The sequence below is a fragment of the Chiloscyllium plagiosum genome, chromosome 36 (genome assembly GCF_004010195.1).
Source record: "Chiloscyllium plagiosum isolate BGI_BamShark_2017 chromosome 36, ASM401019v2, whole genome shotgun sequence".
NCBI classification, from domain to species: domain Eukaryota; kingdom Metazoa; phylum Chordata; class Chondrichthyes; order Orectolobiformes; family Hemiscylliidae; genus Chiloscyllium; species Chiloscyllium plagiosum.
Genome location: NC_057745.1, coordinates 20,109,417 through 20,132,523, shown reverse-complemented (window position 1 = coordinate 20,132,523; position 23,107 = coordinate 20,109,417). Strand labels below are relative to the sequence as shown.

At 38.2% G+C, this 23,107-nt stretch overlaps 1 protein-coding gene across 2 annotated transcripts in view; it reads right to left on the bottom strand.

Moving 5' to 3' along the window:
- The window catches only part of LOC122541029 (protogenin-like), a 118,810-nt gene that overhangs the window by 95,561 nt on the left and 142 nt on the right, over window positions 1-23,107 (bottom strand). For both annotated transcript variants that reach the window (XM_043677488.1, XM_043677489.1), the window contains exon 2: window positions 19,591-19,893. In XM_043677488.1, coding sequence (XP_043533423.1) covers window positions 19,591-19,893 — 303 coding nt within the window. The remainder of the gene's footprint in view (window positions 1-19,590; window positions 19,894-23,107) is intronic.

The following is a 23,107-nucleotide window of genomic DNA, read 5'->3' as shown; positions in this document are numbered from 1 at the left end:
GGAAATAAGGAAACTGTTGAAGTCCACATTGATGCCCTGGGATAGAAGTGTTCCGAGGTGGAAGATAGGCGTTCTTCCTCCAGGCGTCGGGTGGTGAGGGAGCAGCGGTGAAGGAGGCCCAGGACCTCCATGTCCTCGGCAGAGTGGGAGGGGGAGTTAAAATGTTGGGCCACAGGGCAGTGTGGTTGATTTGTGCGGGTGGCCCAGAGATGTTCCCTAAACTATCTCCACTCACTGACAATAGACACCTGGGTAGAAGTACTGGAAAGGTTACAATAATTACATCATACATCTGCACAGGACCTTTCTATTAAAATGCGAAGGGAAAAGAAAATTTGAGACAAAATTTCTTTTAAATTTTTAATGACTCAAAAGGGTAGTCACCAACCTACTTTCTATAATAGAATCACAGAATCAGAGTCCTACAGCACAGAAAAAAATCCCTTTGGCCCATTGAATCTATGCCAGTCAAAAACCACCACCTAGCTATTCTAATTCTATTTCCCAGCACATGGCCTATAGCTTTGTATGCCTCTTTTATAAAATTTGGTTACAGAATCTTACTTTTGTCAATATCAGGTGCATAGCTCCTTGAAAGTAGAGTCACAGGTAGATAGGATAGTGAAGGCAGCATTTGGTATGCTTTCCTGTATTGGTCAGAGCATTGAGTATAGGAGTCAGGAGTTCATGTTGCGGCTGTACAGGACGTTGGTTAGGCCACTTTTGGAATATTGCATCAATTTTGGTCTCCTTCCTATCGGAAAGATGTTGTGAAACTTGAAAGGGTTCAGAAAAGATTTACAAGGATGTTGCCAGGGTTGGAGGATTTGAGCTATAGGGAGAGGCTGAACAGGCTTGGGCTGTTTTCACTGGGAGCGTCAGAGGCTGAGGGGTAACCTAATAGAGGTTTATAAAATCATGAGGTGCATGGATAGGATAAATAGACAAAAGTATTTTCCCTGGGATAGGAGAGTCCAGAAATAGAGGGCATAGGTTTAGGGTGAGAGGGGAAAGATATTAAAGGGACCCAAGGGGCAACTTTTTCCACAGAGGGTGGTGCACGTATGGAATGAGCTGCCAGAGGAAGTGGTGGAGCCTGGTACAATTGCAGCGTTTAAAAGGTATCTGGATGGATATGTGAATCAGAAGGGTTTTGAGGGATATGGGCCAAGTACTAGCAAATGGGACTAGATTAGGTTGGGATATCTGGTCGGCATGGACAAGTTGGACCGAAGGTTCTGTTTCCATGCTGTACATCTCCAACTCTGTGACTCTAAATATTTAGATGTTATGAGAGTTTCAGCCTCTGCCATCGTGGCAGGTAATGTATTTCAGATTCCCAACCACTCTTTCTGGCCCCTCAATTTTATACATCTCAGTCCTGGTCTACCCTCTTCACAACTAAAAGTCTCGAGCCCAGGCAACATCCTGATAAAACTCCTCTAATGCAAACACATCCCCCCCATGTGGATTCCAGAACTGCATACTACACCCTAGCTGTGAGCTAACCAACATTTTATGTCCAGCATAACCTCCTTGCTCAAACTGTCTGCTTTGGCCAATAAAGGCAAGTATCCCATTTGCCTCCTTGACCATTTGATCTTACAGCTCTGCAACCTTAAAGGTCCAGTGGATGTGCACATCTGATCTTCATTCCCAGGGTCCTATTGTTCATTACATATTCCCTTGTTGGGTTTGTGTTGCCTAAGTGCATCATGCACACTTATCCCAGTTGATTTCCATTTTACAACAATCAGCATATCTGACCAACCCATCTCTATCCCCTTGTAATCAAACACTATTCTCATGTTTTACCAGTCCACAAGTTTGCAAATCATCCATGACTTATTGATCAAGTCCTGAATGTGTTTATTCTGAAATCAAATTATGTAACTAACTTTTTCTTGTATAACCTTTGAGCTGATGAGAAAGAACATTTCTTCAAGGCTTATATTATTTGGTTTAAACAAGTTGATCAGATTTCAGTGCAACTGCTGGTTTAAATTGCAGTAAAATTTTCCTTACCAATAAGAAAGCAACAAAGTGGAAACTTGCAACATTGAATTTTTCTACTCAGCACCCGCAATAACATCTTCAAAAGACATACACATTCAGCAAGTAGTGAATCATGCATTTGTATATGCTTTTAAAAAAAGTCACTGGAGCTTTGTTCTGAATGAGAATAGTGCAATGAATTTAGACAATTTAAAAAGCATTTTTGACTCAATACTGTTTAGTGATTAGCTCCAATCAATTTCTACCAATAGCTTCAATTTCAGAATCAAAAATGGAAAATGCAATGTTAAAAGAATATGAAGAATATACCATCAGTCTTTGTGTTCACTTTTACACAACACACATGATCAAAAACCTACAACTTCTCCGGTTGTTCATCAATTATTGAACAGCAGCTTTTAAAAAAAAATCTAATTCGCAGGTCAGTGCTGTCAGCTAATCCAATGATAGAGCAAGGGCTATGGAATGAAAATTGGCTTATGTTGCCCTCCACTTGCTATTCAGCAGCTACTGATGAAAGGGCATTTATATATTGGGGAAAGACTGAGCTGTCTTAGCCCTTGCATCAAAAGATTACCAATTAGCAATAATTATTATTGTATTATGAAGAAAAACTGCAGAAAGCTACAACATAGAGGGGCTTAAAAACAAAGCTGGCACAAAGGTAAATCAGGAAGGCTAATGGATTGCTGGCCCTCATTCCAAGGGGGTTGGAGTACAAGAGTAAAGTCTAATTGCAACTTTACAAGGTGCCGGTGAGACCAGATGTGGAGCAGAGTGTTTTGGTTCTCTTAAATGAAAAATATTTCATTGGAGGCAATTCAGAGAAGGCTTACTAGGATGATCCCCAGTATGGAGGGATTATCTTATGAGCAAGGTTTAAATAAGTTGGGATGCTACTCATTGGAGAAGAATGAGGGGTAATATCATTGAAACATATAGGATTCTTAAGGGGCTTGACAGCGCAATTGTTGAGAGGATGGTTCCCCTCAGAGTCCAGAACTGGAATAAAAGGGGTGTAAATTTAAGACGGAAATGAAGAATTTCTTCTCAGAATTGAGCGTCTTGGAATTGAGGAACTCCTGGCCGCAGATAGTTGAGAGGTAGATTCCTTATTAGCCTTAAATATACAGTTTCTTAATCAGGAGGGGACATCTAACATTACAGGGAAAATAAAGGAAAGTGAATGCAAGGAATGGTTCACCTAATATCCAAATGACAGACAGAGCAGGCAAGGGGCTGAATGGCCTACTCCTGTTCTTATTTCTTATAGTCTTAGAATAAGGGCTATCCTTATACATTATCCTGGGAAAATGGGCAATAGAAAAATATTAGCAAAGGAATTTACCAAAACAAAATCTCAAGTTGTTAATATGATCTCTTAACAACCAGAACAAAGTTTCTGAATCACAATGCGGATCAGCTCTAGTCAGCATCGTTGAACACCTTAAATAAGTCAAATAAAGCAATACACAAAAAATGTTACAGAAAAATAATTATTGTAGATCATATTTCATCTAAAGATGCTTGTCATACTCATTCAAAAAAAAGGCAGGAGGTTAAATGGTTGGATCTGCCTTTAAATGCTCATTAGGTCGACTGGAAGGAAAAGCTAGCATCTCTTTCTTCAGCAGCTCATAAGTTTCGCTTGAGTGAAACCTACATCAGAGAGAATGAAACTATCTGCTGCCACAGCACTTCAGAGCTGACAAATGACACCGCTGATAGATTGTTCCTTAAATCCAAAATCAGTGCTCTCAGCAGTAACATGTCAGCCCTCCCTGGAAAATAGAAACCAATTGGATAAGCAAGTGGCAGGAAACTGGATCCTTAAAATAAACTATTTATTTCAACAATGAATGCCTCCTTTTAAAAATAAGAAATTCATACAATACGCATGCCCAAGAGCACCTTTTTAAAAAACTTGACAAATTAATCTCGCAGGAGTTATTCAACCCTAAGTTACTTTAGAAAAAGAAAGGAGCAAAAACGAGCAAAAATGAGAAATTAATCATTGACAACTATCCACTTCTAAACCAGTGACCAAGCAGCACACATTGCCATTGAGATTTATTCAGGCTTAACAAAAGGGGAAAAAGCAACTTGCTTAGCTACCATCTGCAAAGATCAATAAAATACATCAGCATTAGTCTGAACACTAAGCAAAACATCAACTTCATCAATGTTACACAAAACCACATCTGTGATCATTCAACATGAGCTTCTAAAGAAAATGTAATGACTATTTTTAATATTTATGCACACACACACACTTGACCAATGTCCAGAGAAGATTGTTAAGAATGTTGCTTCAAGAATCAAAAGATATTTCTACTGAAAGAATAACTTAACAATTTACTTACGTTCTCTAGCAAGCTTTAAGCAATTTCTAAGTTATATATTCAACCTAACTGAATGTTAAGAGTGATCCAAATTTTTTTACAAATCAGAACATTGAAATACTTGGATCAGTTTCTGGTCAATCTGTGATGATGCGCCTTGACAATTTTGAGATTTATATTAAAATCAAGTGAAATTCAGTCCCAATTCTGGTCTTTCACAAAGTTTTGATCATTACATTTGGAAATTTAAATCGAATGTTCATGTTGAAAAAGATGCAAGCAGTGGCTTGGCCAATATTCCTCATTTCTGAATAAACTGTATGTAGCTGGAGTTTGTTTTTGAGCAGAGATAGTCCTTCAGTACTTCATTCATGTGGTTATTCTTCAGGGGAGATTTGAATAAGCAAACATCACTGAACAGTTTGATGAGAGTTTTAGCAATTCAGCCTGTTGTTGACCTCAACCACTTCCTAGATTATATATGGTTTTAAATCTTATGTAGATCTTATAATTTAATTTGGAGTCGGTTTTCATAAATCTGAGAATTACTAGACAGGTTACACTTTCTAACAGGTAAAGTTTCAGGAAAAGAATACCCCACCCCATCCATCCCTGGTTGAGGGCAACTATAATGCATCACAAATAATTGGAGCTTAGACTAACAAAGTCGGTATAGACCAATTCTTTAAAGTTACACCTTCTTTATAGAGTTAGCAGTGTAGCAAATGGCATTTTATTCATCATGTTTTTGAGGAGTTGGTAAATGAGTTTAAAAAGATGGAAACAAAATCCAAAAGGACTGCAGATGCTGGAAATCAGAAACAAAACCAGAAATTGTAGGAAAAACTCAACTGCTCTGGCCCATCTGTGCAGAGACATCAGAGCTAGCATTTTGGATCCTGTGACCCTTCTTACAACTGTTCTGCTTTGTTAAAAAGTAAAAAAAAACTTTGTTATAGACAGGAGGGGTCCCTTCACGATTTGAAAATTAGTTGTTGTACGAATGCTACAACAAAATATATATTTTTTAAACTTTCCTAGTTAAAGACAAAAATTGCTTTCAACAGTGACTCTATCAGAAATTATTTACCATTTTTAAAAAGGAGACAATACAAATTTGTCAAAAGTATTCATATCACAGTTTCCAGTTCACAAATGATAATTCTTCATGAAGTCTTTCTTCCAAGCAGTTGATTTGGTAAACAGTGTATTTTGACTCCACCTTTCCATTTCATTATAAATAGATATGACCAAACAACAGTGGACAGAGCTCAGTATGCTGACTTTTAGCACGCTGCTTTATGAACACCACTACCTAAAGTCCAGCACACTCACTGCAAAAGCTCAAGATATTGCATTTTCCTGACTGCAACTGAGTTAATTCTGCAATGGAATGCAGCCTGATCTTCCACAAATCTGAGCTGACTCAAAAGGGTCATTTTGTCACTTCACATGCAAATCGCCATAAACCTACTGCATGCTGTGAAGAAGGAAAATGAGAGACTGGCAAACAGGCACAGAAGAATAGTCCTCATGTATGACCAGGCGAAAATTGGGAACTTATCTTTTGCTAGTTAATTGCTCCTGCTCAATCACAGATTCTACCAAAATACCAATGACTTATGATTAAGCGAGTCATTAATAGCCTTCTTTGACAATTTTAAAACTTTTAAATTTGTTTACAAAACAACAAAGCCACCTAAATCAAACAGCATCCCTTTTCTAGCTTGAGAGCGTTTCTTAAAAACTGATTCATTCTGGAAAAAACAGTACCGAAGGAACGAATGTGTGGGTGGAATAAACTAAATTAAATCAAGAGATAGATGGAGCTGATAGTTTGTTGCTAGGATAGTTAGCAAAGCCTGCTCGAGTGTTCATTGACCACTGCCAAAAGATAACAAAGCCAATTCTCCCATGAATAGCCTGGCCCCAGAACCGAGAGGTCATCGGGCAGTCCCCGCAAAAGGCTCTGTGGCAGTTCCTAAGTTTTCAGGTTATTGTGCTGGCCATGCCATCATTTTAAGATGTCAATACTTTGCCACAGGGGCAGGAACCAACTTTCCTCGAGCTCTTTTGTTCAAGAGAAAACATTTCTTTTTTTAAAAAAAAATTGTAGTACCATTCAAACTAATGGCATTTTGTTTTATTGAAAACACAATGTAAAAATGAAATAATTTTTGATCTTTGAGAATTTTGCTCTCATACACTAGATTTTACCCACTTCGATTTTTTTTCCTCACATTCATTATGGTGTAGAGACATATCTATAGACCAAAGGAACAGTATAACACTGCTGCGGTACAAGAAGGATAAATTTACAAGATTTAGTCTACAATTAGCTTTAATAGCTAGATCAATTACAGTAACTATGGTCTTTAGAAAACTAAAACTCTCAATTTCCGCTGTCCAGTATGCCTTGCTTAAAACACACTGCATATTTTCCAGCTCATGTGTTAACATCCTCAGACAGCTCTTCCACAAACATATAAATAACAAACCCCTCAAGAAAAACAAAATGATGCTGCCACTTTTTTCAAAATAAATTGTAAGTGAAATTACTTTTCACATCATAGGAGAGATCACACAATGATGCAGTAGATGGTCTCAAATGCAATTTTTCTTCCCAAAAAGCTTCCACATATGTAGAATTGAGCTTAGTGACCCAGAAATTCAGCACTTCTGACAGCAATGGGTGAGGGAGAGCAGTTGTACCAGAAGCCACCCATACGGATTGCTGTCTAGTGATAAAATTGCACACAGTTTTTGCACAAGAATGGGAACAGAATCACGAACTGTCACAACTGAAAACAGCCTATCAGCTCATACGCAAGAAATGCCCACAGGGAGAGACAGCAGAGGACAGACAGAGCCCATGGGACTCGTTTTGAATCTTCAAGATTGATAGGTAGAAAACTTGAGACTAGATTCTGTGCCGCCAAAGCAGAAGCATTTATATCATTTAGTCAGAAGTATTCCCATCACTTGATTCACATTTCTAGCTTAATATTATATATAGTTAATTGTTAAAAAAAAAAACTTTTTTCTCTCTATAGGTGCTACCGAACCTAAGTATATCTAGTATATTGTTGATACTTGCGATCAATAAAATTTAGAAGATGCATTTTGTAACACTAGCACTTTAAATTTAGGTAGTCCACAAGAAGTGCAGCTAGCATATTAAGATCAGAGAGTCACTTGATTTCAGATAATGGAGACACTCAAAGTTTCATTGTAACTCACTGTTAAGTGGTTAGCACTGCTGCCTCGCAGCGCCAGAGATCCGGGTTCAATTCCCACCTCAGGCGACTGACTGTGTGGAGTTTGCACATTCTCCCCGTGTCTGCGTGGGTTTCCTCCGGGTGCTCCGGTTTCCTCCCACAGGCCAAAGATGTGCAGGTCAGGTGAATTGGCCATGCTAAATTGCCCATAGTGTTAGGTGGGGGGTAAATGTAGGGGTAGGGGTGTGGGTGGTTTGCGCTTCGGCGGGGCGGTGTGGACTTGTTGGGCCGAAGGGCCTGTTTCCACACTGTAAAGTAATCTAATCTAATCTAATCTAGAAGTATAACTTTTATTAGCCCAGTTTCCTCCCACTCTCATTCAAACATGCTCAACATGACCTATAATCAGTATTTTGAAGTATTTTAATGCTTTGTATGTTTGGCTCCAAACAAAGAGGTTGCCACTTAATTAATAACTTTATAGGAATTCATTAGTAGCCAGATTCCAAAATGCAGGAAGATGACATCCAAAAAAAAAAGCAGCTCTAAAGGCCAATGACTGATTTAACAAAGCTTGACGTTTCCAGTTTTTGCCCATGGCTGAATGACATACACAAGCTTTATACATAAAATGATGAATGCCTGTCATTGTGTAGATAAACTCAATGACTGCTATTGAAGTGGAGCAGTGATAACACAAGTTATAGCCTTGGGGCTATGTTACACTTATTAGGCCAACAATGGAAAGGGCTTTGTGCGAAAACTACAAATTAAAAATGGGTACAGTAACTCAAATTCTCCGTTAAGCCAATGTTTTGCTGCTCTAAAAAAGATGTAACCATAAATGCCAGTTAAGAAAATAAGCTTCACCATCAATGAATATTCCTCGTAAAGATTTTCTGAAATCTCACATTTTTGCCAAAATGTCAGCATCCTAAACGGAAGCCATTTTTCCTGACGAGGCCAAAAGGTTATACTGATTAAATGTCAATAACCCCATCAGTGTTTGAAATTCACAGCAACCTGATAGCCAGGCTACTAAATTGTATTTCTTAGTTACCCTGCTGGCAACATTTGCTACGCATTCAAAAACTGCAGTAAGAAATACATCATATGGCAAACCTCATAATAAAATGCATCCAATTGCTTTCTCTTAAAATTGTTTTAGAAAATCAACAAAGGGAGAAAAGTTGAGAAATTCATCTACATAATTCATTGCAAAGATCAACCAAGCTGTGAGTTGATAATGTTTATAAATATTAATTAGTCAGACTAGAAATAGAAAACTCAAAGTGAATGCACATTTTCACACAGTATAACTAAATCCAGGCTAATGTAACAAAAAAGTAATGAGATGATATCAAATGTGATTTGGCATTACCATTTTTACTAACTTATAAGTTTAGTGGGCTATCTACTAGTCCAACACCAACAGAACATTATGTTATTAATGAAAATTGAGTTTTTTTATTTTTTGATGCAGATTCATTAAAGGACTCCCAAATTATACAGTGGGTTTAGATGCAAGTTAAACTTCCTAACACAACCTAACTAGACTATATTTACAGCATCCGTTAAATTTTCATTTCCTATTCTACCCATCTTCTTAGCCCCTAGGGTAAATTCAGCAGTAAATCTTCAGTCACACAAGAATCAACTGGGCAGTTACAAGCTTGCACCTCTAGAAGCAGAGTTCACACTGCCCAAACTCATTTGACTGACCATTTTTGGTCAAGACTGGAGACTTTCATCCCATTAGTCTAGGGGAGATGCAAATTCAAGTCCCAGGAGGTGAAAGGTCCCATATGTCGTCTCACTATTTAGTGTAAGCTGGACTTCAACATAAAACCATTCTCCAGATGAGTTTTCAGTCTTCCCTTTTGCTGTCCTTTCAGATCGACATGCGGAGCAGCACATTTGTATAGGTACCAGAAGCCTCCTTATACATTGGCCAAGTAGCCATTCTTTCAGTAACAGTATCACAGCAAGTGTCACAACCAATCAGGTGATTTTAAAAAGACATATCCAAACCGGACACCCAAAATTTCACTTCTGGGGCCATGGTGCACCTTTTCCTCTCTTTAGTCTTTGGCTACCATAACAGTGCTACCATAAAACTGTCAGGTGAGCAAAAGAAAATCCAAATAATTTAATGCAACTGCAAATAACAGTGTTCAGACACACTATTCATCCATAAGTGAGGTTTTCTGCAGAGTATGACTTAAGATTGAAATTATACCAGCTGCCATATCACAACTTCATGATGCTCAAGACCCCATTCTTCACCGGATTTAGTATTATTCCATTAAAATACAAAACTCAATTAAGCTAGAATAATGTATCTTTTTAACCACTTTGAAAATATTATATACAAGCAGATTCAATTAACCATGCTTCTCCTTCAAATAGCTAAGACTACCTCACCATAATGCTTCCCAAAACTATTTCAGGCATTTCCTGGGAGCTTTGTGGATGTGTTGCTCAATTATTAGTTCTTTTAAAAAGATTTATTTAAAAGCTTGCAAAAGAAGTAATTTATAAATGACACTGCCTTGAGTCACCAACATTAATCTCCCTTCAGGCAGTGTACTTTGTTGTGCTTGCATTGACAAAGTGAAGACCTTGGAGAGGTGGTAGTGTTTTGGCAAGGGGGGAGGCGCACAAGAAGAGTCAAACCAATGTATGAAACAGTCTTTAAAGTTGTATCATAGTCCAGTTTTGAAAATGTCACTGATACTATTTCCACATTAAGTGACTATAAGTGACTATAAAGAACATAATTCTTCAAAGATAAAACAACTGAGGGCACAGAGGAACCCATCATTGATAAAAAGGGAAAAAGGGGAAGCTCCTCAATGTTAAGTTGGAAAAAAGTAAACCTTGACCCTGTATAAGGCCTGCTAAACATACCTCCTCCTCCTCACCAGTCAAGTGTGGAGTTCAGCAGAAACAACACTACTTTGGGTTTCAATACTGAAACAGCTGACCAAGCCAAGTAATCTCAGTATCATTTACCAAGAATCCAAAAAGAGCTTGTTCTAAACTGATCAACATCGGAGGGGGGGTGAGGGGGCAGAACAGTGGCAATGACAGAGATAGAATTGTAACGTAGGTGTCCTCCTGCTTTTTATCTTTTTAACATGGGTTCACATTCAATATATTGAAGGTCGCCTTTGATGGCATGAGGTCCAATGAGAAATGATGGAGCGACTTCAATTCAAATTCTAATCAAAGAAAAGGGAAAATTAGTATAATGCTGGTGAAGTAAAGGTAAAGTAATATTGTTAATTTAAAGAGGCAAAATAAAAAGCTAGTGCCGAAATGGAGGTATTCTCTCAGGCTGCAGTGCAGATTCTGTCCAGGTGCCCACCTTTCAAATCCTGACAGATACAATTTATGGACCACAAGAAAAGCAGGTTAAACATTGCAACGATGCAGCCATAGCTACTTAAGATGAAAAAGAGAAACAAATTGGTGTAAACGTTAAAGAAATCTGGCCCAATAATACCAATTGTCTATAATTCCACAAAATCCATCTTTCTAAACATTTCACATAGACAGCATATTCCAAACACTAATCATTTAAAAGGAGCAAAAACCAGGAGAAAGAACGAGGAAAGAAACATGTTCTTTTGGTGAGTTTTCATGTTCTTTCTCCCCCCCCCCACCACCAACAGGAAGGGGAAACTTTTGTATCTTCCATTAAGCACCCAATTGTCCTAAAGGGAATCAGATTTGCTATTACAACAAGCAGGTGCTACCGACTCGTCTTCACGTTTAATCTAATATCCCATTTACACAGCAGCTGCTAATTTGGTTTGCAGTACATACACACACAGCTGGCTTGAACTATAGAACCATCACATATAGAAAGCAATTTGTTTACTAACTTTTATTTTGGACTGGTTTACAAAGAAACCAATGCCTTCACTGCTTTGTATCGAATTGAAATTATTCAGCTTGTTTCAAATATTTCATTCAAAACAACCATCATTACACAACACTACAGTTTAAATGACTGGAACAAATCATACCGAATAGACCAATAAATTATTGAATTCAACTCCAAATCAAAGATTAAAAATATGACACTTTAAATGAGATAAAGGCACAGAATTGAATGAACTAGAACACGTTTATTACCGATTTTTTCACTCCCAACTGAAACTTTATATCAACCAGAATGGACAGAAAATGATGGAAATATCTGGAGGTCTTAGTAGCATGTGTGCAGATAGAAACGGAGTTAACATTTTGAATTGTTAACCTTTTACTGGAAGTCATTTGTATTGCTTCTTACTCAACTTGATTGAAACGGACGATTCTTCATTCCGAAAAACAAACTGCTGGAAGATCTTAGCAAGGCTGGCAGCATCTGCCAAGAGAAATCAGACTTAATGTTTCAGGTCCAGTGACCCTTCTTCAGAACACAGATGCTACTAGGCCTGCTGAGCTTTTCCAGAAATCTGAAACAAAACAAATTGCAAGTTCTTTTCATTTTATTTTTATCCAGTGGATTTTCCATTAAGACAGGAATTGGATGATTAAAAGACAAGAAGAAGGTGAAAGTTGTTCTCCATTTCTTGGTAAAACAATCAGATGGAGATCTCAAATATGCTGTGATATCATAAGACAAGCCCCAAACTGTGCCACATGAAAATACAATCTAAGCAAATTCACATTAAAAGTCAAAACAACATAGGAAGCTATGTGGCTAACTGACGTTATGCTCACTTTACTCACTACTGAAATCCAGTCAGTCCTACAGGTCATTCTGCTGTAACGCACGTTTTCATTAATGCAAATTCGCTGTAACGCATTTGATGAATTGGGGACAGTGTTTCTAAAGTGTAAACATTCAAACTGTGTTGGCTACAACACAATAAGCGCTGTTTCGAAAGCACCATTTTTCTATAATGCAGGGTTGCTGTACTCCTACGGCCCTGCAAGTTTACTTCCCTTAGATGCCCAGCTAATTTCTCTTTCAGATCACTTATATTAGACATTACTGCAATCTTAAAATCTCCTATTCTTTTAAAGAATAAAAAGGTTTCTTTTATGAAATTAACAAACAACTTGACTCACTTTGAAAATTGATAGATAGCAATCTAACCTTTTAAAAATTGGGGTTTGTGCCCAAAATAAACAATGCCAAATACATTTGCCTCAACCTATATACTGTACTGTGATCAATGCTGAGAAACTCTCAGCAGGATCAAAAAAGTGCCACTTTCCACCATCCATAGGGTCGCCCTGAACATAAACACCAATTTTACATCCAGTTGCTTCAAAACTAAGAGTTTTATGATTGCACACTAGCCTCTGAAGTGCTGTGTCTAAACTACCCCAAAACCATTTCACATGCAAATCTGAAGCTGGACAGACATCATGCTTAATCCATATATGCTAACTTTGGTCAGCAAAATTAAAGCACAACAGGGTAGAGATACTGTACAACAGAATAAGGATTGTCTAGCAGATAGAAAAGTCAGAATAAAACGGGTCACCAACACATTAGCAGGCTGGGACTAGTAGGATACTGCAAGGATCAGTACTTGAGTCAGCTATTCACAATGTGTGTCAATGATTTGGATGTGGGAACCAAATGTAATATTTCAAAATTTGCAGATCATACAAAAGCTAAGCAGGAATGGGTCTTGTGCAGAAATGGCTTCAGGAAGTTTTGGACAGGCTCAGTGAGTGGGCAAGAATGTGGCAGATGGAATATAACATGCACGAATGTGAGATTGTCCACACTGGTAAGAAGAATAGGGTTCCTGACAAATAGATATGTAGAGTTTATCTGAAATGGCAAGAGGTTGTAAAATGTAGGTGCACAACAGGTCAGAGTGCCCTTGTCAATATGTCACTGAAGGTTAATATGAAAGTTCAGAAAGTTGTTAGGAATGCTAATAGAATGTTAGCCTTTAATGCAAGAAGATTTGAGTAAAGAAGCAGAGAAGCTTTGCTTCAAGTATATAGAAGCTAGGCTAAACCAGACCCAAAGCACCGTAGGCAGCTTTTATCTCATTTCAGGATAGCTATTACTACTAAAGGGAAAGGTTCACCAGATTTGTTCCCAGGATGGCAGAACTGTCCTATGAAGAGAGATTGTGCAGATTATTCTCTTGAATTTCAAAGAATGATATGCGATCTCATTCAAACCTGCAAAAAAATGAAAGGGATAGACAGCATAGATACATGCAAGATATTTCCCCTGTTTGGGCAGTAAAGAACCAGGCGTTACAATTTAAAAATTTGGGGAATGTCCTTTAAAGACCAAGATTTTCTTTTGTTCAGAAGGTGATGAATCTTTGCAATTCCCGACTTTTGAAAGCTACGGTAGTTCAGTCTCTGAGCATGTTTAAAACAGAGAGAGTGATAAACTTTTGATCACCAATAGCATAAAGGGTTATGCAGATAATGTGGGTAAAAGGCACTGAATACTTCATCAACCGTGATCATGTTAAATGGCACAGCATACTTAACTGGCTGAAATGGTTTACTCTTGGTCCAATTTTCATATTAAAAATATGAATGCACAGTCAATTTCAAGTTCCTGGATTCCATCATCTTTGCTTTCTCAAACTTTCTTCTGAACCAAATCGGGACATAAAACTTTGCCAGGGACCCTAAACAGAGATTGGACTGGGACAGAAATAAAAACGATCAGCCTAATTCCTGATCGGAGCTACATCTAATGACAGAATCTCTAAGTGACAAATATTCTAACAGCCGAGGAACCCACTTACATGCTAAATATGGTCAGATTTTTGCATCAGTTGACAATACACACCTTTTGACTCATAGTTTAAACGCACACACACAAAAGACATTGTATTGCAGTACTGCAGGCATGATACGCTATCAGAGGTCGAGTGTGGGGTGCTGGAAAAGGACAGCAGGTCAGGCTGCATCCGAGCAGCAGGAGAATCGATGTTTTGGGTATAAGCAATTCCTGATAAAGGGCTTATGCATGAAACGTCAATTCTCCTGCTCCTCAGATGCTGCCTGACCTGCTGTGCTTTTTCAGCACCAAACTCTCGACTCCAATCTCCAGCATCTGCAGTGCTCACTTTCTCCTACACGGTCAGAAGTGCTTCCTTTCAGATGAACCATTAAAGCTAACATCTTGCTTCTCACACAAAACTGTTTTGCAAAGAGAAGTAGAGCGCTTTTGGTGGTGTCCTGGTCAATACTAATCAGAGACAGATTATCTGGTTATTATCACATTGCTGTTTGTGGGAGCTTACTGTGTGAAATTGGCTGCTGGATGTCATATATTATAACAGTAATTACACTTCAAGAGTATACTTTGCTGCAAAGTATTTTGGGACATCCTCAGATAAAAAGGTGCTACATATTTCAAGCCTCTTAAAAAAAATACAGAAAAGTACAAAAACCCTGAAAAAGATTGTGATTTTGAACACATCTTTGTTATGTAGTTCTTAACCCCTTTGAGCAGGGCTTTTAGAAAAAGCTTTAAAAAAAAGCTATGGATGTTGCCAAAACTGCCAAGTTGCCCCAGCATTTTTGGTTCCTATTTTAGAAAAGATGTCTTTCACAACATGGTACAAGGTCATTTGAATACATGAAATTATAGTCCACAACGTACATGCAGTTGAAACAAAAGACCATTAGGATGTGCTGCATAAGCAGCTCCTTCAGGGGGAATCCTGGATTATCCAGAGTTGAATGCTTCTGTATTAAGAATCCCTTCTACACACTAGAGACTAAGCAACTGTTTTCTTTATCCTATGTTACAATAACGGAGTGTCAAAAATTCCCTTCTTACACACTCTAGACGCTGAGCAATTTGGAATCAGATTTAAGCTGCCATTCAAACATTTCAATTTTTTTATATTTCACAATCGCTTTTCTATTCCTGGTCAAGTACTGAGTGTTACTTCAAACAGTATCCCCTCAATCTTACAGCAACGTATTTCAATTCATATTACGAGGTTTCTTTTCCTCATTTCTCTTTAATCATCACCTTGATTGTCCTGAACATAATCAATAGGTCCAGCTGCTAAATTATGGAGATCTTAGAATCCCTGCACAAACAGAAGCAAAAGAGAAAAGATCCCTTTTATTTAGGATAATCAGAACAGACAATGGGACTAGAATGAATTCTTTTCACCAGCCCGTTGAAGTATTAGAGTGTAAAACAATTGCTGGACCAGAACTATCCTACGCTTCAGCAAGTTGCCTTGCAATAAAACACTACAATTTAGGCACTTAGTAACACAGGGAACTTTTGGCAGGATACTAAACAACAAAAAAAAGGTGGCAACATGTTCAGGAGATACAGTCCCTTCACCATCACCCACTTCGTCCACAGCCATTTCTCAGGTATGTGCAAATTTCATGGGCTTCTGGATAGAACCTCCAGCACAAAGATAAAGCTAACCTGTTAAAAACCCACAGATCTTTATAACCTAGTCAGTTTGAATATGCCAGATTACTAAACCATAACATGACTAAATAACAGCAATACATAACAACAGATGTTAAAGAATTCAATGATGACTGCAATGTAATGAAAGATAATTAAAATGTCTGAATAGTAAATTCCTATTTGGAGATCATTAGGCAAAAAAAAATTTTGCCAACAAGCTTATTCTTGTCAGAACAGTATTATGATTAATTCAAAGTAGGTGCATTTACTGATTTACATGGCAATGTCCATACACACAGGATTCAAAGGTGCTCATGCATCCAAAATGGTATCCAAACTGAGACAAGGCAAAATGCACAAAGCAGTTCAAAGTAGCATACACAATAATAATTTCTTTTGTGAAATAACTTTAAAATGTTGGACAAAATTTCAAACGCCCATCTTCACAAAATTTAAAAAGGAGAAAGGTCATCTCAACAGGAATAACAATCCTATCACAAAAAGAAACACTGAATTAAACAGAGACTGAAAGAGAAGGTGAAGCCTTAGATGATCAAATACAAAATATAACTTAAGTTTCTAGCTACACCAAAATTGTATTGATATTTATCTAAATATATTCCTTTGAAAATCACACTCTCAGTGTTGGGCAAACTTAAACTCCACAATTTCCAGTTCTTGTTCTACAAAGGCAAGACATCCTTCCTTCCCCAGAAGTACACATATTTGTTGTGTACTGTAGGTACAGTCAGAGCTTGCAAATTGATTAATATATTCTAAAGTAATTTTATCAGTTTGTTGAAAACATGCTAGTTTCCTCTTAAATCACAATCAGGCTTACTTTTAAAAAAAAAGGGAAAAAAAAAGTCCTTTGTCCTGAACATATTACTTATCAGTAGCAAAGTACTCTTCACTTCTGATCTTACTCAGACCTGAAGCAACCCATATGGGCTTTTCAATTGTTTAGTTTACATTTTCCCCAGCAGGGTGCCCCACAACGAACACAGCAGCAGTGAAAAGAACTTCCTATTGTCTCCTAGTTAAAAGACAGAAAAAAAAATCTATTAAATGTATAGCGTTTTCTTGATATCTTAATTTCCTTAATCATTGGTGCTCAAGAAGTTACTTTAAGCAATTCCAAGAAAGTAAAATTAGCTAAATTCCTTAATGCACGGATGAATGGCAGAAAACAGAGCCTTGAGGGTTTCAGAGTTAGAAACTGTCCCTAAAGACCTGCTGTGATGTCCTTATGTGATAAGGCTCCACAGTAACACTAAAGGCAAGGCATACGATTCCTTGCATTCCTCAAGAACAATTCCTGGCAATCACAAACTTTGTGGAGAAACAACATGAAAGCTATGGACAATGAATAAGGGTCATCTGCTCTTTATCACAGGGCTAAACCTCATCCTGCATAGCCTCTAACCTTTTAACCCAAAGAATTCTTAATTTGCACATGAATAATCAATTTCTCGACCATGGCACAAGTATCAGCTTTTAGTTTCTAACTTTGGAATCAGTGACACCTCCCAGTGTGGTCAGGTCTAACAATTCTTGAATAGATTAAGACTTTTAAATATTATACCATAAGTTACATGTGAGATAACAGGACAACCTCTCTAGCCAATACTTACAAAATACACTTTAGAAAGAAAGCTCCTGCACCTTACTATCAGCTCTGGTTCAGAATGAATCTTATTTCTCCAACTAAAAAGTAAATTTCACTGCTTGCTTTACAAGTGTTTTGTATGCAACTGCAAACTTACAGATAATACTTTAACAGCTTCCTTGGAAATATGGATTAAAGAGACTGTACATCAATATGTAATGGAATGGATTTTTCATCGAACAAAAAAAATTGTGAAATAATGCAAATTTCTAAATTACAAAGCCTGCTGAAACTCTGGCCGAACCAATGCAATCTAAGTTCTTTGAAAGATTAACAGTACCCTACAAGATTATGATCAACACAATGTTAGTTTATTTTCCCTCTAATACTCACTTGAAGTTGATAATGCTCAGGTAGTAGTCCATAGGTGCCAACAAACCTGCAACATCTCAGTGAAGTGGTCAATCTTCAACTAAGAGGCTAACAAATTACATTCAGGAGGGAGAACCAACACAATCATTTCTTCACTTTCCATTAGCATTACTGAACACCTTGGTTGGAACCCTCAATGAGAACTGCTAACGTTGCTAGACCAAGGATTAAATTTTATGTAATTTAAGCACTAATACTGAAAGTTTGATAGTCAATATAAAAACAATAACAAACATTACCTTTAAACTCGGGTGATCATAGCTAGTTACAATTATATTAAAACACAATTAACCCATACCAGCAAAAGATGAATTATTTTCAAATCCCAGTGAAATAACAGGAGTTAAAACATTGTGCAAAGTTTCAAAAGGAATAAAAATTTTTAATTATGATTTTTACCAAGGTGCAATACATACGCACCAGAAATAAGATCATATGACTAAAGACAGTCTACACAGTTAAGTTGTACTGAAAAAGGCAGTTACACAACTTTGGAAGTCTTTGCACAACATCTCTCTGCTTGTATCCCCCAACAATTTGGAGAAAACCAAGTCTGTGGTCAGCACTGCCACACAAGTATCACTGAATACTGGTGGACAACATCACATGACTGGAAACAATGAATGTAATCTTGTTACAATAGATCAAAGTACTTCATCACAGTCTGAAACAAATTAACATTTTGGGTCTTTTCGTAGAATTAAATACACATCTTTCAGTATAACAAAGAAACATAAGGATCTAATAATGCAATTTCAATATCTGATTTTGACATGAAATATCAGTGAATCAAGTGAAAAACTGCTTTGAAAGTGAGCAAGTAAACTCAGTGGTATCAACATGAAAGGTAGAATTAGCAAATTTTTGGATAACATTAAAATGCAGTAATTTTTAGATCCCTCATTTCTCAAGGAATGAGCAAAATATCATTTACTGCTCACGAGAAATAGTAAACAGCAGAAATTGGAATAGCCAATTTCTATAAGATAAATATCAGATCTCAGAAACTTCTCCCCACAATTCTGTGTTCCAAAAGGTATGAACAAAGAAATTTGAGAGAGACCAACACCCAGAGACGAGGAGGAGGACAGAGAGGTGTACGCACACACACAGAGGTGGGACAGAAAGACAGAGGTACGCACACATATGCTGTGTGGTCTTCCTACTGCCCTCACCTTAGTTTTAAGTGGGGAGCAGGTGAGGCCTCAGCTGGCTTCCCCGCATCCCAAATGCAAAACATATTTGCAGAGTGCAGAGCATTGGGGAAAATCCAGCAGGATTCTAGTGAGGGTTGAGGAGAGCCTGCACACCATATCAGGAGATTCCCTCTCAAGACCTGCACTCTCAACGGTCCCTCTATTAAGACTTAAAAACCATCTCCTCACCCCCTTGAACACTATCATCCATACCATCCTTCTCCACATTTCACAATCAGGTTCTTCGTTAACAAACTTCAAAAACATCATACCGTTTCACATGACTGAAGAGCCTAGAATCCTACTGATCTGAACTACATTTGCTAAATACAGATTTTCCCCAAAATAAATGCTGTCAGATTAAATGTGCAATACTTACTGGCCACTGAGAGATGAGATTTCTGACTCAAAATGGCCCCATATTTGTTTTGAGCCAAACATTCATAGTAGCCTTCATCCGATCGCTCTCCTTTACGATGTTCAACCTCCGTGATGTAAAGAGATCCATTTGATAAGATGTATATCCGCTCATTATCAACTAATTTCTGGCTGTTTTTCATCCACACAATGGTTATTGGGAGCTCTCCACGAGCCTGGCAATCGAGAACCACAGGGTCTTTCCGCAACGCAATGACATCCTGGGGCTCCCTGGTGAAGAAAAGCTCAGAGAAGCACCAAACACCTGGAAAACAACACAACTCATTCCAAACTCAAGACCTCAAGTTTTCATACTATTATAAAATATAATGTTTGATAAACAATTTCTTCTCAATCCAGTAATAAAATTATGATCCAGGGACATGGTACCTTCAAGACAATTAAAGCAAAGCAAGTTGTTAAGAACCATTGTGTGAAATGGTGCATGATTATTGAAGTCAAATCTTAGAAATTGAGCTTTCACAACAATCTGACTGGAGTCAAAATAAATTCAAGACTTCCAATGATCATAAAGTGAATAAACATTGTAAAATGTATGTTTCATAATGTCTCACATCAATTTCTTACTAATTCTTAGGGTGAAAGCTTCTATTTAAGACGGATCATTATTCTGAATTCAAGAACCACTAGATCATCCTTAAACAATCTCTGGGCCGGAGACTCAAATTCTAAAGCAAGATTTTGAGTCTTATCCATTATAAATGGCAACCAAAGACAATTAGCTCCACCCAGGTAATCATTTTATTATAATCAGGGGAAAAAAACTTGTAACCCCACTTTAACTAAATGGAATCCCAAAGCTCATACCACTAAAGTTCACTTGTTAGTTGTCTCGCTCGTGACTATGATACTGACAAAAATGTCATTTGCTCCATTAATTAAATCAAAATTACAAACTCTTCATATTATAAGTGGAAGGGGTCTTCAGGGTTTCTCTTGTAATGCCCCCCAAAATAGGAAGTGAATTATTAATTTGATGATTTAATAGATACATTTACCCTACCAAAACATGAACAGTTATCCTACTAACAGTCTCTGTAAATAACGTTTATAATACTGCGACATCGTTCTGTGGCATCAAACACCACACAGATCCAAAGAAGCACTCGGGTTCAAAGGTTAAGCTTAACCAAAAATTAAGACGTCATATTTGAGAATACAAATTTCTGTGACTATCTCTAATTAGAGCGGAGGAGTGAAAAATACTTCTCAAACATGCACGAAAATACGTGGAAAACTGTCAGATCTACAGCGCCTTTCTGCGCAACGAGAAATACTACAAGTGCTGGATAGCACCTTGTGCTGAATTTCTAAACCTTCAAACGTTACAAAGAGTGTAAAACTAACCCGAGCACTAATCAATTCAAACAAATCGAGGTACACCGAAATGTGGGTGTTAAAATCACTGCAGGGGTGCATTACAATGGTGGTAACGTTTTATTGGGCTTTTATATGGAGCAGAAAACTCAATTAAGATCCGAATTAAAAGAAGAGCACTCTTGTAAAAGAGAGTGTTATTATTTTGATTCTAAACACTGGGTCGATAGAAAGACTTGCTCCAATCTGAAGTTGCAACCGGTTGCTATACAGGGCGGACTTCGCACAAGATGTTTGCTAATTTTACAAGCTTGTCAAAAAGGAGCCTGAACAGGCGAAGTCGTAAAAGTCTGATTTTACGAGAAATCATTAGCAACAGGCTGTCCCTGTGTATCAATAAGCTCTGACCGCCGTTCTCCCCCCTCCCCACTTTGAGCCTTCACTTCTGGTCTAAAACCTTGGCAAACCACGTGTAGAGAACTGACTAGTTCTAGTGTTGTACCTGCCTATCATATGTAACCCACTTGACCAACATACATTCCGCGAGGATAGCCAAAAGACATTAAAAAGAGGAAAATCAGAAATAGCATCATCCTAAATGTTGGTGATTTGACAAGGATTTCAAATATTTCTTCAGTCTGACAATCAACTCAAGTATGTTGACTCGTTGAGTAATGTGCCTATGACCCGGCAAAACAATTCATTCACATCAAATTCTTCGGTTTTTAGCAGCTTTCATGGTACGACTGAAAATCTAGATTTTTTTTTAAAAAGATTAAAATTGAAGTCGAACTTCAATGCGTGAAAATCGATGTGCATGTCTAGTGGTCCCAGGGAAAAAAAATCTCAGAGAAATAACGTATTTTTAATTTGCCGTATATTTGTCAGTATTATGGTGACAACAGAGGGGATCGGTTAGAGGTGCCGAGAGAATCTGCAGTACGTGATCGAGAAGAACTCCGATCAATTGATCAATCCTTTCCGTCAATACAGACACAGAATCTGCAGAGAGTCTGCTCTGCTCTGCTCTCCCTCCCCCTCAAAACAAAACCCGACTTGAATTAATCAGTTCAGGTTCTGGGATGCAAATGAATCCTTCCGTTTAGGGACAATGTAACTCGGCAGGGGATCACACCAACACTCATAGAAAGAGAGAACAACTTTGCCTTGGCTTTTTTTCCCTCGCTAGAAAGGGGGCGGGGGGGGGGGGGGCAGATATCATTAAGACGCCGGGCCACTTCTTCCAAAAACCAAAACGAAAATTGCTCATTTTCCAGTAGCAACATATTCATCGAATTGATATTTGGTATCAGCACAATTAAAGTCAATGTTTACAAATGTTGAGTGCTGCGCATCAAGTCACTTCACGGCTGGTATCAACCGATTTACATATTATAAAAATACACTTTTTTTAAAAAAAAAGTCCGAAATACCATAACTGGTCAAAAATTGAAAAAAAAAAGTCTGGGGGAACAGGAGCTAGCGTGGCCACGGACCCCACACTGTTGTGGAGGAAGGAGGGACCGAGAGAAGAGTGAGCCTCTTTAAAAAAAAAGTGACTTATCGAAGGAAAAAAACCGAAATAAATAAATGCACGTGGGAGCAGGAACCGATACCCTGTTGCAGCGGAGGACCGTGCTGTAGCGAGAGGCAACTTTTTCTTAAATAGTGTGTTTGAGAGGATTAATCATCGAGATTACAGGAGGTGAAGCTCATGGAAGGTGGTCAACACAAAAGCCAGGGGCTGAGTGCGGACACTGCCGGCCATGAAGTGAGTGGCTGCGCACACACACACACACACAGACAGAGATGGAGTCCCTCTCTGCCTGCCCACATCTTCTCACCAACACACACCCCCTCCCCACCAAATAAAAACACATTTCACACCCACTAAACAAAACAAACCACTACCCCTTCACTCCAATCCCCCACCTAGCCCGAAATCCCCCCCACTCCGGATTCGAACTGAAGCCAGAGGAAGGAGGACATCAGCCTCAATGGGCCGGAGGAAAGGTGGCGGTTGGTGTGTGTAGGGGTGGGGGGGGGAGATGAGGTGGGTTAACGGACACTCGCCACTCCGGACATCAAAGCTCCTCCTCAATCCAACAACGAAAACAAAAATCAAAAACAAATTTTTAAAA